This window comes from Nematolebias whitei, chromosome 1 (genome assembly GCF_014905685.2).
Source record: "Nematolebias whitei isolate Nwh7 chromosome 1, NemWhi1, whole genome shotgun sequence".
In the NCBI taxonomy this organism is placed as follows: domain Eukaryota; kingdom Metazoa; phylum Chordata; class Actinopteri; order Cyprinodontiformes; family Rivulidae; genus Nematolebias; species Nematolebias whitei.
In genome coordinates this window covers 15,645,289-15,662,629 of record NC_056498.1, presented here as the reverse complement: position 1 = coordinate 15,662,629, position 17,341 = coordinate 15,645,289, and the positions used below count along the sequence as shown (strand labels likewise).

At 38.0% G+C, this 17,341-nt stretch overlaps 1 protein-coding gene across 1 annotated transcript in view; it reads left to right on the top strand.

Annotated features, from left to right (window-relative positions):
• si:ch211-63p21.1 overlaps positions 1-16,643 on the top strand; it is an 18,277-nt gene extending 1,634 nt beyond the window's left edge. Inside the window, exons 3-6 of the mRNA XM_037682548.1 lie at positions 4,618-4,692; positions 11,967-12,037; positions 15,362-15,533; positions 16,167-16,643. Coding sequence (XP_037538476.1) covers positions 4,618-4,692; positions 11,967-12,037; positions 15,362-15,533; positions 16,167-16,376 — 528 coding nt within the window. The 3' untranslated portion in view covers positions 16,377-16,643. The remainder of the gene's footprint in view (positions 1-4,617; positions 4,693-11,966; positions 12,038-15,361; positions 15,534-16,166) is intronic.
• The last annotated feature ends 698 nt before the right edge of the window (positions 16,644-17,341 follow it).

Here is a 17,341-nt window from a genome sequence, read left to right as displayed (position 1 = left end):
ATATATATATATATACATAGTCATTTTTGCCATTGTATGAGAACATATATAATGACATAACACATTATTATTATTATTATTCCTATATATAAGGCACTATTTTTTATGACTCTTTGAGTGTTGTCATTAGAGAGAGTAAATGTCATACATACATGTGACATTAAATGTACCGGTAAGCCAATTTGAAGTGTTGCATCATTTTCAGAACCCTTTTTTTTGGCATCTGCATTTGGTAGCAGGCCAAACTGACAAAGACCATGCAGAATAATGTAGTATTTAAATTCCACAGCAGAGAAAGCTATGTAGTCTCTGTAAGTATGCCTAGGGGGAAAAATATCAGTATTGGTATTGGTTATTGGCCAAATAATTTAATAGGTGTTGGCATATCAGATATTGGCCAAAAATCCAATATTGTGCGTCCTTAATTTTAGAGATGGATTGAGAAGTTCAGTTATTCATAAGAATTGCAGTAGAGCCGCTGCTCCTCCACGTGGTGGGGCATTTGGTACAGATGACACCTGGACACCTCCATGGGGAGGTTTTCCAAAAATGTGAAGCTTTAAGTCCCACCTACTCCCTGCACACAATCATAGAGTCATATGACCTTTCTTTTAGACTGCAAAAGTTAAAATTTTGTTGAATATATTAAAGTTTGAACGCACATCAGCAGTGAATTAACGGACAACACTAGGCCTGTCATGATAACAAATTTTGCTGGGCGATTAATTGTCTCTGAAATTATTGCGATAAACGATAATATTGTTTGAAATTTGACAATAATTAATTGTGAAATTTTAGAAGAAATGTTTTGTTTGGAGTGTAGTACCTTTTTTGACCACCTTATGGCAGTATAAGACTGTTTGAGCCAAAGGATGGATAGTTGAGCAGCATCTCTTTGAGAAAAATGGGAGGGAGAGCCCTTGACGTGACATGGGCTGTCATGGTGACATGGCGTCGCTTGGTATTTTGCGCTCTTTAGCATAGCATTTTAATTTTTACACAAAGCTTTTAATAAAAAAATCAGTAAACAAGTTCTCATCTTTTTTTTTTTTTTTTTGCAAAGAAAAACAACTTATTACACAAAGGCACGGGTTTCAACCGTGAATTTTGGAGCTTCGACAAGACGGACGTTTATTCCCGAGGTTGGCCTGTTAGCTTAGCTCCTAGCTTAGCTTCTCAGCTTAGCTGCTTTTAACCATCCAAAATCGTGATTTTGGATGGTTAAATGGATTTTGAAGAGAAAAGAGAAAGGGAGGGGTCAGTGAAGAGCACCGGAGTTGAGCCGTGTCTTCAGTAGAAAGAGATAGACACGATAAAGTTGGTAAATGAAAATGAGGTTGATAATTTTCATTCATCATGTGATTAATTGATTTATTGTTTATCGTGACAGGCCTAGTCAACACTATTTTTATTTGTTTTAGGGTAGTGTCACGGTCTGTGTTCTGCTTGTGTCTTGTTTTTTGGTGTCATTTCATTGTCAGCCTGCCACCTGTCTCTAATCAGTGATCAGCGCAGGTGTTTGTTTCCCCTCGTCTCTTTAAGTACTCTGTCAGTTTGTTTGTCTCTTGTCTGTGCATTGTGCTTTCATGCTGTTCATGCTGGTTTTCCCTTTCAAGTTTTCATGTGAGTATTTCCTGGAGTTTTCATTTTTAAGTTTTCATGCTGCCTCGTCAGACTTATGTTTTGTTAATAAATACGTTTGTCTCGTTTTACCTTCGAGTCCTGAGTTTTTTGTTTTTTGCATTTGGGTTCTGATCCTCAACCAAACATGATGTCCTGTTCATGTCCTGTTCCGGGGTCCTGCTCATTTACATGGAAGGAAAATGTGAGGGTGGCATTTCAAGATTTATGTAACTATGCAACCCATTTTGAAAAATTATAATTTTGAGGCTCCTGCAGTGTATTTTTATGTGTGGAAGGCTGAAATTATTACAAAGATGCAGTGTTTCCCCTAGGTCACTTGCCTAGGCATTGTGCTCATCTCTGAGGATTTTTTTTGGACGGGGAGGGGAAGGGGGGCTGCAGAGCGCTCCATCAGTAGCTTTTTAGCTAGTGTGTCTATATTGTGCACTGCTAGCTTAGCGCTACGTACTGGCAGTTGTCGACGGGGGGGACTTGTGGGTGAACGGTGAAGGACATTTCAGTAGGAGGGGCGCTCGGTTCTGTTGACAGGGCGGGGCGCCCTCCTTGTGTAACGGTACACTGATATATTTGCGTATTCCCAAAAACCTTTCCCGTGTGGACGACCCTAAATCATGACTAGCTAACAGCTAATGTTAGCACAGCCAGAATCAAAGTGTATTGCAGTCAACTTTAAACTTGTCCAGTTTTCAAATACTTTACAGCAGATTATGCAAATTACTTTTTAAATAAACTAGTTGTATAGTTGACTTTACATGATTGTTTACATATATTTTTGTGGTTATTTTGAAGTACAAATAGCAGCAGCTAGCTGTAGCACTTCTGGTGCAGCCTGGGTCAATTCCAGCAGAAATGTAATATATCTGATGAAATAACCAGAATAATACAAGTTTAAAGAATATTGCTTGCATGAACTGTTGTGAAATTTTAATTATTTGGAGACAGCAGTAACTCACTTTGGTCTCAGTCCTGTTTAAACTAGCCTTTACTTTGTCAGGATTTGTGGGAAGTGTGTTTTGTAATGCAAAGTTTTTTATTTTATTTTGTCTTAAAACCTCTCACATAGAAATGCTGTCTTACAAGTCTTAACATTTTTTTAAAAATACAATCTGGTTTCAGAGTAAAAAAATAGTCTTGAAATACAGTAGACCTTTCTACAGTTACTACAGTTGCTCAAAGTCAGTATTTTGCAATGCATTGTGGTCTAGATATATTCATGCTTACTTCCATTTCTTTGAAATACACTTAGTCTAAATGGTGTTCTTATCTACCTGTATTCCAGATGTGCTCTGCTGTCATTCTGACATCTGGCAGCATTGAGGACATTTTGTTCTCACAACATAAAATATCAATTAACTAATTTATAAAGATATTTGTATGTAAAAATCAATAGCAACAAAGGTGTAGCACAGGGCTTCTCAAACTTTTTGGATTCAGGGACCCCTTATGGGGAGAAAAAGTTTCAGGGACTCCCTCAAAACCCTCATGTTTGTTAAATAATGGTTTTCAATTTGTTTCTTTAATGCAATGGAAATATTTGTCTAACATAAATACTTATGACCTGTTCTTTAATAGTGTTAATACAATTTTTTATAATTTTAAATATGGGGTATTTTTCATTCAAGACACACTTAATTAACAACATTTTTTATTTCAACTTCCAAAAGTTACAGTTTTGAGAAAATTAACAGTATTAAAAAATCACTTTAAAACTTTACCTATCACATAATGAATATAATAAATGTATTAAACTTCTTCAAATTATTACAGAAAACTCTTTACATAAAACTGAACAGAATTATAACAGCAGTAGTCAGACCAAGTAACAGGGCTTCATTTGTGAACTCATCAATGCCGGAACACAAATAGCGGGCGGGGTGTCTTTTAAATAAAGTAGATGTGATTTCCTGAATTTTGGTGTATTTTAACAGGTTGTTAAACATCTGCGTGCTAATAATTTTTTTATTTTTTATTTTATTTTGCGGACCTCCAAGCACCGGCTCATAGACCTCTGGGGGTCCAGGTACCCCATTTTGAGAACCACTGGTGTAAAGGGACCAAAAGACTAGAGTTGAACGCCGACCTTGATCACCGTAAATAGCTATGAATCTATTTAAGACCTGTTGCCCAATTTTAGTCTTGCTCATAAAAAGATCATTATCACCCTTGCGTTTTTGTGCAGACAGCCAAATTACAACTTTTTGAAAATCATGTCATAGCTTCACCTCTAACCTAATCTACAACCCGAAGCTTGTCAAATGTAACAGTCATGTAACAGTCAGCAGAAACACATGCTGCAGATGTTTGAAAAGCTATTTACAATGCGTAATATTATTCCTAGTTTTTCCTCATAACCTCGCTTCAAAATGTCTGGAATACCCCGTTAATTGCGTGGCTTTTAAAGCCTGCATAACGCCAGTGTCTAGAATGGCAGTCTAATCAGCCTCCACTTCTGAGCACTTGAAAATCCAAGTAGGTGGAAAAGGTTACATCACTGATGCATTAAGAGACGCACGATATTCAAACTTTTGGAAAACAATCTGTAAGAACTTCTTTCATCACCTCTGTTAATATGCTGCAGGCACACAGTAAAAGGGATAAGAGGCTTTTAAAAGTCAGCAGTTCATCCTCTATGTCTTTGTCTCCGTCTCAGATGGGGGCGAGTTGTGAGGAGGTAGCTAGAGTGTGTCTGTGTGAGGCTGGTCCCTGTGCACTTTATTCAGGAGCACACACACCTACGCTGCTGGGCGCTCATTCCTACTTAAGTGTCTGTGTCTGCCACGCAACCTCCTCAGAGGTTTCCTCAGCTGCAGTCGTGCTGTAAACACACGCCTTTAGCTTCCTGCTGACCTTACCGTGTGTCTGTTGCTGCCGCTGATTCCTTACCATACATGTTTTAAAGGACCTGTCAGGTCGTGTGTTTGTTGTCAAGACCAGTCACTGACTCTCTGCTGTCCTCTTGCTTTCTGTTGTCAGGACACGCTGCTGTGTGAACACTGTGGAAAAAACCGAGTCATGTTAACCCGGTACTCTGAGGGATATGGCACGGAGGTACTGTTCCCTTATTGGCTTTTTCTCTGTATTCCCTCACCTAATTCACGTTTTAAAGCTTTTGCAGTGCTGCATGTACTGGAATCTATAGATCTTGTAAGACCTATAAGACCAACGTTCTCAAAGTTTTCAAGATTCAAGAACATGCGGCATACACGACTAAAGCCAAATCTAACTTTCTACAGTTACCCCAACCTCTACCCTCCCTGGTCCTTAATTCAATGTAGAAGTGAAAACATTCCAATACAAAATGTGACATTGCTTCAAAGTGTTGATATGTCTTCAGTTCTTACCCATTCATTTTACGGACACAGATGCACGGTGGCGCATCTGGTAGAGCTGCTGCCTCTCAGTGAGAAGGTTACCGGTTCAAAATCCTGGTCTGGGGGCCTTTCTGGGTGGAGTTTGCATGTTCTCTCCGTGCATGTGTGGGTTTTCTCCGGGTGCTCCGGTTTCCTCCCACAGACAAAAACATGCATGTTAGGCTGGTTAGTAACTCTAAATTGTCCCTAGGTGTGAATGAGTGAGTGAATGGTTGTTTGTCTCTTTGTGTCCCTGTGATAGACTGGAGACCTGTCCAGGGTGTACCCCGCCCCTCGCACTGTGATTGCTGGATATGGGCACCAGCGACCCTCGTGACCCAAAATGGAAGAAGTGGGTAAAAGATATATTTTATATATATTTTTTCCCTCTGGCTCTTGCTCAAGGTGGCTGCTTGTTTTCTTTCTCCCGTTTTTTTCCTTCCTCCTGCTTCGCTCTCTGTGTGTCTGAAGTGCCTGGTACACATCTCCTGAACGTAAATTAAGATTATGGATCTGGTAACCTGGACGTTCAATGCTTTCAACAAGATTTTTTTCAACAAAACAACAAGATCCTGGAGAACCCACTTGTCCAGCTGAGATGCACGCTGTGGGGTACGTCATGGATCCATGGGAAGTGTGGCAGCTAATGTGCCTCTCAGTCCTGTCTCAGGAGGATGCTGAAGACTTTTACATATTTGGATTTATGATAGCAGGGAGTACCCTGGTCCAGGGGCCTTTCTGGGTGGAGTTTGCATGTTCTCTCCGTGCATGCGTGGGTTTTCTCCGGGTGCTCCGGTTTCCTCCCACAGACCAAAAACATGCATGTTAGACTGATTGGGAACTCTAAATTGTCCCTAGGTGTGAGTGAGAGAGTGAATGGTTGTTTGTCTCGTGTGTCTCTGTGGCCCTGTGATGGACTTGCGACCCGTCCAGGGTGTACCCCGCCCCTCGCACAGTGATTGCTGGACATGGGCACCAGCGACCCCCGTGACCCAAAATGGAATAAGCGGGTAAAGATAATGGATGGATGGATAGCAGGGAGTCTGCTTTTTGGCATCAGCGGGGCTGTTTTATTGACTATTGAAAAAGACTTCGGCAGAAATTTTGGCCATGACAAAGCTTCCGAGTCAGTGTGAAAGTTTGGTTCATGCTGTGAGTACTCAAAATCAGCTGATTTACGAGCTAAGCCGTAAGATGGAGGCAATTTATAAGAATTGCAGGACACCTGTGGCTTCTGGGACTCGTCAGTGTGGTGGGAGCGACTTTGAAGAAGGCTCATAACATGGATCAGTGGAATGGATTCCCACTATCAGCCCATTTTGGAACCAGAACATCCAGAAGGACTCAAGGCTGAAGAAAAAAATCTGTCTGCCTGAAGTAAATCAACAATCGAAGCTTATCTGAATCTGACTCTCCGTTGGCCTCCGAGACGGGCCGACTATCAAATTTCTCCTTGATCATGGGTAACCAAGGATAAAAGCTTCATCTATCGCTCATGGACAAATCTCAACACCTTGACGTCAAATGCATATGTAGTCATGTTTTAATTGTGCTTGCTGGTAGGTTTTTTTTTTATGTCTCAAATCGTGTCCTGATAGACAAGATGTGAAAGATCTTTTTTGTAATACCACTATCTATCCTCATGACTCTCCCCCATTTTCTATCTAAGAATATTATTCTGAAAAAGGATAAGAAAGGCCACGTTTATAGCAGCAGCTTCGTGCACTACGTCCATCTTCCGGATGATTGTACGTACATGTTCTCGTTGTATCTCGGTGCAATGATAATAAAGCTTATTCTAATTCTGATATTCATTCATTACACACAGACTGATATATTTCAAATGTTTATTTCTTTTAATGTTGATGATCATAACTGACAACTAATGAAAACCCCAAATTCAGTATCTCAGATAATTAGAATATTACTTAAGGCCAATAAAAAAAAAGATTTTTAGAAAAGTTGGCCAACTGAAAAGTATGAACATGAAAAGTATGAGCATGTACATCACTCAGTACTTAGTTGGGGCTCCTTTTGCCTGGATTACTGCAGCAATGCAGCGTGGCATGGAGTCTATCAGTATCTGGCACTGCTCAGGTGTTATGAGAGCCCAGGTTATAGTGGCCTTCAGCTCTTCTGAATTGTTGGGTCTGACTTATCACATCTTCCTCTTCACAATACATCATAGATTGTCTATGGGGTTAAGGTCAGGCGAGTTTGATGGCCAATTAAGAACAGGGATACTAGGGTCCTTGAACCAGGTACTGGTAGCTTTGACACTGTGTGCAGGTGCCAAGTCCTGTTGGAAAATGAAATCTGCCTCTCCATAAAGTTGGTCAGCAGCAGGAAGCATAAAGTGCTCTAAAACTTCCTGGTAGATGCTGCGTTGACCTTGGACCTCAGAAAACACAGTGGACCAACACCAGCAGATGACATGTCCAAAGTTATGTTCTTTGAGTCAAGTAAATTTTGCATTTCCTTTGGAAATCAAGGTCCCAGAGTCTGGAGAAAGAGAGGAGAGGCACAGAATCAATGTTTTTCCCGTCTAGTGTCAAGTTTCCAGTCAGTGATGGTCTGGGGTGCCATGTCATCTGCTGGTGTTGTTTAAAATGTTTATTTTATTTAAATGTTACTTGTTATTATTATTATTTTTTTCAATTTATTATTTTAACAATGTTAAAAGTTATTATTGTTAAAGTTAGTTGGGCTAGGTCACACTTGTAAATGCTTTTTTTTAATCTCAAGCGTGTTTGTCCTGGTAAAATAAAGGATTGATAATATTAATAAAAACATAGGGGTGGGGTTATGTGGTTTAAATAAACAATTAGTTTTGAGACCAAGGGTGGTGTAAAACTATTGTATCTGAAGTGGTCCTTTTATGTTATTCCTCTTTTTTTTTCATTCATTCAACCTTTATTTAGACAGGTAAATCCCATTAAGCCTCGAGGACTCATTTACTCTACCAAAGTAATGTAACTTTTCAGCATTCTAGCCAGTTTATAAAGTCACACACATACTGTACCTCTGGCCTGGTAATAATTTACATAAATTAATGGTTGCAGAATGGGTCCAACAAAGTGGCACTGCAGTGCACTCCTAAAAATATTAGCTCCTTAAACTAGTTGTCATTGTTCTGACAATTGAATTTCAGAAAATAGTGATGCCAAATACTGGTAAAGACCGATTGTTTTATGGGTAAGTCTCATATTTAGTTTTTGTTTGAATCAGTTACGAAGTCTGAATCCGTCATCGCTACTCTTATCATTCTTGTTGGTAAAACTCCAATTTTAAGTTTGTTGGCAACAATTACTTTTAACATTCAGTAGACGAAGCTACTTCTTGAGCCAGGTGGAAAAATAGAGTAAGCCTCTTTTACTTATTTCCTCACTTTTTATCAATTTTTTATACACCTGTCGAAAGACACGCATTATATAGTCTACATTCATACATCTGCAAACTGTGACTTTTGGTTTGTTCAAGACAATTTAATGAAATTGCATGCACATTTTCTTCATCACTAGATGGAGTGCTGTATAATCATTTCATCATCCGAGCTCTAAGGTCAAGGTCACAAATCAAGGTCAAAATGTGCACAATTTATTTTCTTGTCTGGGCCATGGCTATAGATGGCTGTATAATAGTTTGTTGATGGCATATAATGTGGTACATCTGCGACTCTTGTTTTCAGTTCAGATAAAACCGATGGTGTAGCTCTGTCTATGCCACACTCTTTTTTTTTTTTAACCATTTCCTTTTTTTTTTTTTGTCAACACATTTGAAACCAGCCAAAATCAGTCAGTACAGGACACTGATTAGTCAGAACAACTGTTCTTTAGTCACATGTGTGTAGAAGAGAAACAGGTCTTCATTATGATGGACAGATTTTGTAAATCTGTTTCAAATTCAGACATCTTGCAACATTAATCAGAGCCAGCTTTACAAAACAAATTGTTTCTTGGCATAATGTATAAACTGTGTGTGTGTGGGTGGGGGGTCATCACTGGTCAGTGGCTCATACAAACCTGGATATACTGCCAATGATCTGATTCACTAGCATCAATACTGTACAATAAAATTCAACCCTTGATCTTGATATGATTGAATTCAATGAGTTTTCTAGTCAGCATAGTGAGATTCAGTGTAACATAATAAAACGAAGCAAAGGAATTATTACGTCATTTATTGAGACTAATCATTTACCCCATAATTTAAAAATATGGATCATGAAGAGGCCAGCATTTAAGATGACAAAACAATTTCATTAACCTTTTTTCACCAAACAACAATACACACAAAAATGGAGACGTCGTGGAAAGTCAGCATACTGCCAGCAGCTGATGTGTTTACCACCCTTTCAGTAACTTACCAGCAAATGTCTTTTCTAAATTATAAATAATAAGGTAACTTTTTCTTTCTAACATAAGAGCTAATCTGCCTGATCAGGGTTTAGTGTTTGTTGCTGTTTCTACGAATGCTGCTGCAGTTCTAACCCTGAACATCACGTGTTCCTAATCAAGGTTAAAGGTAGGCCTGTCACGATAACAAATTTTTCTGGGTGAATAATTGTCTCAGAAATTATTGCCATAAACGATAATATTGTTTGAAATTTGACAATAATTATTTTGTAATTATTGTCAAATTTAAGAAGAAATGTTGGCGTTTATTTTGCATGTAATACCTTTTTTGACCACTGGATGGCAGTATAAGACTGTTTGAACCAAAAGATAGATAGTGAGGGAGCGAGCAGTGTGTCTCTTTATGAAAAATGGCCCCTTGACGTGACATGGGCTGTCTCTCCTGTTTTTCAGTTCTCAAAAGGGCAGGCGCTCAGTGTGATTTGAGCTCTTTAGCATAGCATTTTTCACACTTTAAAACTTTTAATTAAAAAAAATCAGTAAACAAGTTCTCAGCTTCTTTTTGCCGAGAAAAACAACTTTTGATACTAATGGAATGTGTTTCAACCGTGAATTTTGGAGCTTCGACAAGACAGAGTTTTTTTTCCCTGAGATAGGCCTGTTAGCTTAGCTCGTAGCTTACCTTCTTAGCTTAGCTGCTTTTAACGACCAAAAACATGATTTTGGGCGGTTAAAACAGATTTTAAAGAGAAAAAAGAGAAAGGGAAGGGTCAGTGAAGAACACCAGAGTTGAGCCTTTTGTCATCCAGTGTCTTCAGTAGAAAGCGAGAGACACAAAGAAACGATAAAGCCCATGAAAATGAGGTTGATCATGTTCATTTATCGTGCGATTAATTGATTTATTGTTTATTGCGTCAGGCCTAGTTCAAGGTGACTTTATCGTCACTCACATCACATGCGATACATGAGGTGGAACGAAATTATGTACATAGGGTCACAGTTACACCCCAAAATAGCAAAAATATAAAGTATATAAAAAAACAAACAGTATACAAAGATCTAAGATATACGCTAAACAACAATAATGTAATATAATGCGGTGCATTAAACAGCAGCCTGAACATGAGTCTGTTGTGAGCAGAAGGGTATGAATACAGCAGCTTATTGGTAGGATATAAGCAGCACAGATAAGTCACATATCACCAATTAAAATGGCATTACAGTGATTATTCTGGTTAGAGATTCATGAGTCTAACAGCCTCAGGGTAGAAGCTGTTCCTCAGTCTAGTGGTTTGACACTTAATGCTCCTCAACCTCCTGCCTGAGGGGAGTGGGACAAAAAGTGTGTGCTGGGTGAGTGGGGTCCTTCATGATGCAGGTGACCCTCTTCATTCATCTAGAGGTGTAGATGTCTGTGATGGTGGGGAGGCTGACTCCAACAGACTTCTGTGCAGCATTCACCACTTTCTGCAGAGCTTTTAATGCGAAAAAGAAGTGAATACATCAGATTCATATTCGTCCATAAATGTAACCACACTTATATATAATTTTTTTTAGCTTTTCTGCTCTTTCTTTTAAAATGAATGCCTGTAGAAACCAATCTCTTGAAGACCTGCTCAGGGTGTACCTCGCCTCTTGCACAGTGACTGCTGGAAATGGGCACCAGCTCCTTTGCGAATTGCAAAGGAGAAGTGGGTAAAGAAAATGGATGGGTGGATGAGTTGTATTAATATAAAGATGTATTGGACAGATGGATTTAGGTTTAGTTCAAAAATCTGGATTGGTACACATCTGCTCTACGGATGGAGTCGCATTGTTGCATCTGTGAATCAATTAATCTTCTCATTCCTATAAGCTATTGTAAAAACAAATTTTCTCTGTTCGTACTTTTTCAGAACAAATGTCCTCATTTTACACACAATGACATCAAAATGTCAATATACAGAAGGTATTTTAAAACAAGGCATTGCAGTTTTAATAGGTTAGATAGCAAAAGTTGCTACAATGTGGCATTTAATGAGAGACAATTGTATGTATATATTATTTGATAATCCTAATTTTGAGTTTATCAAGTTTGATATATTTTTATTTTAGTCATAACATGTATTTTTACAGCTTCTTTTATTTTAATCTAACATAACTACAACAAAATCCAAGGTGAGTTTTGACCTGAGACTGCTATTGATGCAAATTACCCACTGCTATACTATTATGAACTCACTAATCCTGTATTTGTGTTCTCAAACAGATTTTAAACATCTCATGTTGTTAATCAAATTCCTTTTATAACTTCTAATTTGCAGGAATAATTGAACTTTTCACTCACGTGTTTCAGTAATTTGAGAGAATCAATACCTCTCCGATATAAATAGGACACTATTTATATAAGCGCTGAGCTTATTGGTCATGCTATGGATAGAGGCATCAGCTGATTCATGCATATTAATGACAGTGACATAATAAAAAGTAACACATGAACACAGTCACTCAGAGAAATGCCAGCACCAGCTGCTGTTTTTGTTTCACTAATGGTGATGATTCACTTGGGTTTGTGTTGGACAAAAATAAAGCTTCATATTTTATAAATGATGTGTTTTTATGTTTCTGCCTGTTGCAGGAGGACTGTTTATTATCAGACCCACAGGGAGACAGTGATGCAGATGCTGATATAGAGGACACTGACTGCAGGTATGATGAGCATACACACACTTATCCACCTTATTACTGCCCCCCATGGTGCCTTGCGATAATTATGGGCATGACTTCCGGTATGGACTGGAACCGGCATTTGTTTATGCGTGAACAGTACGAGCTAATGTAGTTTCTCCAAGCATTGTAGATTTAATTTAAATGTGTAGGAACACCACCTGTAAGAGCTCAAACAGGACAATATAATCATACCGCAGCCTACTGAGGACAAGGGATGAACGACCTGAAGAAGTGGCTGCAGATTACATCTACTAGCATATTTAGCTACTTATACTAGCACATTTAGCTACATCTACTAGCATATTTAGATATATGTACTAGCATATTTAGCTACTTATGCTAGCACATTTAGCTACATCTACTAGCATATTTAGCTACTTATACTAACATATTTAGCTACTTATACTAGCATATTTAGCTACATCAACTAGCATATTTAGCTACATCTACTAGCATATTTAGCTACTTATACTAGCATATTTAGCTATATCTACTAGCATATTTAGCTACATCTGCTAGCATATTTAGCTACATCTGCTAACATATTTAGCTACATCTACTAGCAAATTTAGCTACTTAAACTAGCATATTTAGCTACATCTACTAGCAAATTTTGCTACTTATGTTAGCATATTTAGCTACATCTACTAGCAAATTTAGCTACTTGTACTAGCATATTTAGCTACATCTGCTAACATATTTAGCTACATCTACTAGCAAATTTAGCTACTTATACTAGCATATTTAGCTCCATCTACTAGCATATTTAGCTACATCTGCTAGCATATTTAGCTACTTATACTAGCACATTTAGCTACATCTACTAGCTTATTTAGCTATATGTACTAGCATATTTAGCTACTTATACTATCACATTTAGCTACATCTACTAGCATATTTAGTTACTATACTAGCACATTTAGCTATTTGTACTGGCATATTTAGCTACATCTACTAGCATATTTAGCTACTTATGCTAGCACATTTAGCTACATCTACTAGCATATTTAGCTACTTATACTAACATATTTAGCTACTTATACTAGCATATTTAGCTACATCAACTAGCATATTTAGCTACATCTACTAGCATATTTAGCTACTTATACTAGCATATTTAGCTATATCTACTAGCATATTTAGCTACATCTGCTAGCATATTTAGCTACATCTGCTAACATTTAGCTACATCTACTAGCAAATTTAGCTACTTATACTAGCATATTTAGCTCCATCTACAAGCAAAATTTGCTACTTATGTTAGCATATTTAGCTACATCTACTAGCAAATTTAGCTACTTGTACTAGCATATTTAGCTCCATCTACTAGCATATTTAGCTACATCTGCTAGCATATTTAGCTACTTATACTAGCATATTTAGCTACATCTGCTAGCATATTTAGCTACATTTACTAGCATATTTGGCTACATCTACTAGCAAATTTAGCTACTTGTACTAGCATATTTATTTACATCTGCTAGCATATTTAGCTACTTATACTAGCGTATTTAGCTACTTAATTGACTCTGTTGCTTCCAACAGTAAAGCGATGAACAACCTGTAATGCTCTGAGGTGTATTAGTATCTACTTTTAATAGAGGTGGGACACATCATCTCCAAACAAATAATATTGGATCCAAAGTTCTTTTTATTGGACTGTACCCAGAAAAAACACGACAACACTAAAATTGAACTAGGGCTGCAACAATGAATCGATAAAATCGATAAAAATCGATAAAAATCGACAAAAATCGACAAATTGAATTTTAAAAGTGTATGCAACGAATTTGATTATCAATTCATTGTGTCACATGATTATGCATCTTTCACGGTGCTGCGGAGCCATTTTGTTCACCTGCAGAGCATTGTCAATGCTGGCTGACTGAATAAAGTTTGAAAAAAAAATCAATTCTGCAGAGCGAGTTGAACAGAGGGAGGGGGGAGGCGGAAGCAGAGCAGAGGCTGTTTTCAAAGGAAATTAAGTAAATTTTACACATGCCAGACGCAGAGAAAACTGTTCGACCCAAGTCCTACAAAGTGTGGGAGCACTTGACCAGCTGAGGACCAGACTAAACTTTTTTAGATAGGCTTCACTACAATGATCCACACTTTTAATCCAGGTTACACTCTTCCTTCAAGGACACATTTTACAAAGTAGCTACATATTGTGCAGGTATAAAGTATATATTTGCATATATTTTTTTTTGTGTACATTAGTTTTTTATTGAAGCTATTTGACAATCTTTTATTTTTCATTATTCAATATTTTTACTGACAGAATAGTCAAGTAGCAACCTGTTTTTGTGCAAGTTGCTATGCCAGTCAAATTTTGGAATAAAGAGGTGGAAATTAAAACATTTGTTGTTATTTTAATTTGGTTTGAACACAGCACCCAAGTAATACTATGACTGTTTTTCTACATGTTTGAGCTGTGTTTGTTTAAACTGCTAAAAATTTCATTAGATATTTTGGCAAAAAAGAGATGCGGGACACAATCTTATTCTCCATAAAGCAGACATAGAACCCAGCCAAAGTTTTAAAGTCCTCCATCACTGAGCTTGGGTTCATTGCAGAGAAATCATAATACTGAAGATGAACAAATACTATAATGCTGTACCCTCCATACACCTGAAGTCATACCTGATATTCTCGTCACACTATTTTCAATCCTTCTGAGGATCCAGCGTCTCTTCTCCGGTGGTTTATTGTAGCTCAGTCCTAAAGTAGGATGCAGGTTTTCCTCTGTTGGCCGTTTGTTACCAAAGTGAAATGAGTACACGTTTGTGTAGTCTCTTCAAGCTCAGATTTTTCTTCAAGTTCCCATTTTTCAGCCACATTCTTCTTAATTCCTCATCTGTAGGTAGGAGATGGAAACTATACGTATTTTCACAGGAACACTCTTTTTGTTTTGGGTCCATGTTCAAAACTCTGTTGTTGTAGCCACTGATTTAGTTTGGTCTGGTTGTTCGTGCAGCCGTGAACGCAACAGGTGTCTGAACTCAGTACGGCTATTTTAGTAAACTTTATGGTTGTTAAATAAATTTACAAAACAAAAAGAGAGTTTTATATGCTAAACTGAATGCAAATTACTTTCAAATAAACTGCGGTCCATGCTCCACTACCATAGTTAACCAATGTTTACTTCCTGTGTCTGACAGGAAGTTGTACCCATAACTCATAATAATCATTTATACAGTAGAGCCCCCAGGAATAAGGTGGATTCACTTGTTCACACACTTTGCTTGGCTTGTAGTGGTTTCTTTTTTTTCCACTGTCTGAGTTTGTTCTTCATTGGATCAGGCTCCAGGAGCCCAATTCTCTTCAGCGAATCAGCTCACGGAGACGCAAGCGCCCCCGAGTGGCACGTCAAGACACCACAGAGAGTGAAGATGATGGTGGGCGGAGCCACAGGTCCCACCGCTGGAATCTTCGGCTCAGTCCTGACAGAGCACAAAGCAGGACCATACTGGAGGTAAGTAACAACAAGTAAACAAAAAATATTCTGAAGACATTTTGAAGCTACTGTCCAAAATTCTTACATACATCAACTTTCTTCTTAAATCCAACTGCATTGTAGGATCTAATTTTATTCATCTAAACCAGTGAAACCAGAATTTAATAATGAGTACTGCCTCAGAAACAGTGAAGCTCTCTGAGTTACCACCACTGTGACCACCTTTTAAAAACAGTGGTACAAGTTCACTGTGACCACATGTTGCGTATTGGCGCCAGTCAGAACCAGTTTCTCGCAGGGGTATGCATCAAGTACAGGATCCAGGTCAGTTTTGATCTTGGACAGTTTGTCTTTGGACCAATGCAGACGGTGCACCGCCTTCAATTGAGTTACAGCATGGCTCAGACAGGTTGAGGATGAATAAATGTTCTGAATGACCTTTTGCCATGCTGAGTCTGATATGGCCATTCATAACTGTTTGAGTAATCTTGTTCACAGACAGACAAACCAGTGTGACCAAAAACACAACTTCCTTGGTGGAGGTAATAATGGGGAAAAAACAAGAATTATTAAAGCTTGAGCATGGAAAAGTCTCTAAAAAAACTTTTTTACAGCAGTACTTTTCCTTCCATGTTGTTTTCTCTGTTTCAGGAGAGCGTATCGCAGGTCAGGCCGCTGGTCATCAGTGGGCCGAACGTTGAGAGGCAGAAGAGTCCAGCCAAACCTTCCTGGGCCTCCAAACTGATGTCTTTATGGCCGGCGTCCCTCTCGCTTTCTGTCACCCTCCTTCTCTTGCTGCCGATCTCCATCTCACTCGTCATCGTCATCATCTCCTTCCTGCTGCCATGGACCAGCACGTGACATAACATTCTGTTTTTCCCCCAAATACTCAAGTTTCATAACTTTATACAGTTTAGTGGTAAATTATATTAAGTTTAGGATAAACAAATTGAATGTTCAAAATGACTTCTATCCAAATTATGTCAAATTAAATTCAGGAAGGATGCTAGACATTACATTTTTTGTATAAATATACAAGTTTGTATACATTAACAAGTTTAGAATTAAAAATAAAATTGCATCTGTTTTCATTTTCATCTAGAATTTACCTGCAAGACTAAAGAAACAGCACAAAATCAGTTATTTCTTCGGTCTCAGACCGGAGCCAAGGTATCAAGGAGGCCTTCAGGTTTGAGCAGGAGCTATTGAACAGAACAATAGCAGTCTCGGTAGGAAAACAGATGAAAGATGATGCTGCTCTATGCAATTCCTCTGTTCTAACTGTGGCGTCACGAGTGCTGCTAAAGTGTCTGTCTCCCTCATCCTCGGCGCTGTTGTCGCCTTTTTGACCACTTTTTTCCTCTTTGAGGAGTATACTTTAACAATGCAGGTACTAAAATAGTGTGCAGCTCTATTTATGAAATAATAGATACGGCTCCTGACATTTAGAATCGGCAGAGCATTTGTTGGTTTAATTAATAAATATGTATAACTTGTGACAAACTGATTATTCTGTGTCTGTTTTGTAGTCAAATGAACTGACCTCAACAGGAAATGAGCTTTAGTAGAAAATATAATTATGTAAAAGCAATTATAAAAATTGCAAAAACAAACATTTGAAATGAGGAATGTTTATCTTATTTTTGTCTGTTTATGACTTAATGATGGTTAGGAAAACTAAACTTGACAATCAGTCATGCTACCTGTTTAAATATGAAATAAAAGCCATTTAAGTTTTTTGTTATGTTGTTTATTTAGGTATGTTCTGAAACTTGTGGTTATTTTACCCCTATTTCCTTCAAAAGAGCTAGACATTATAAGTTATA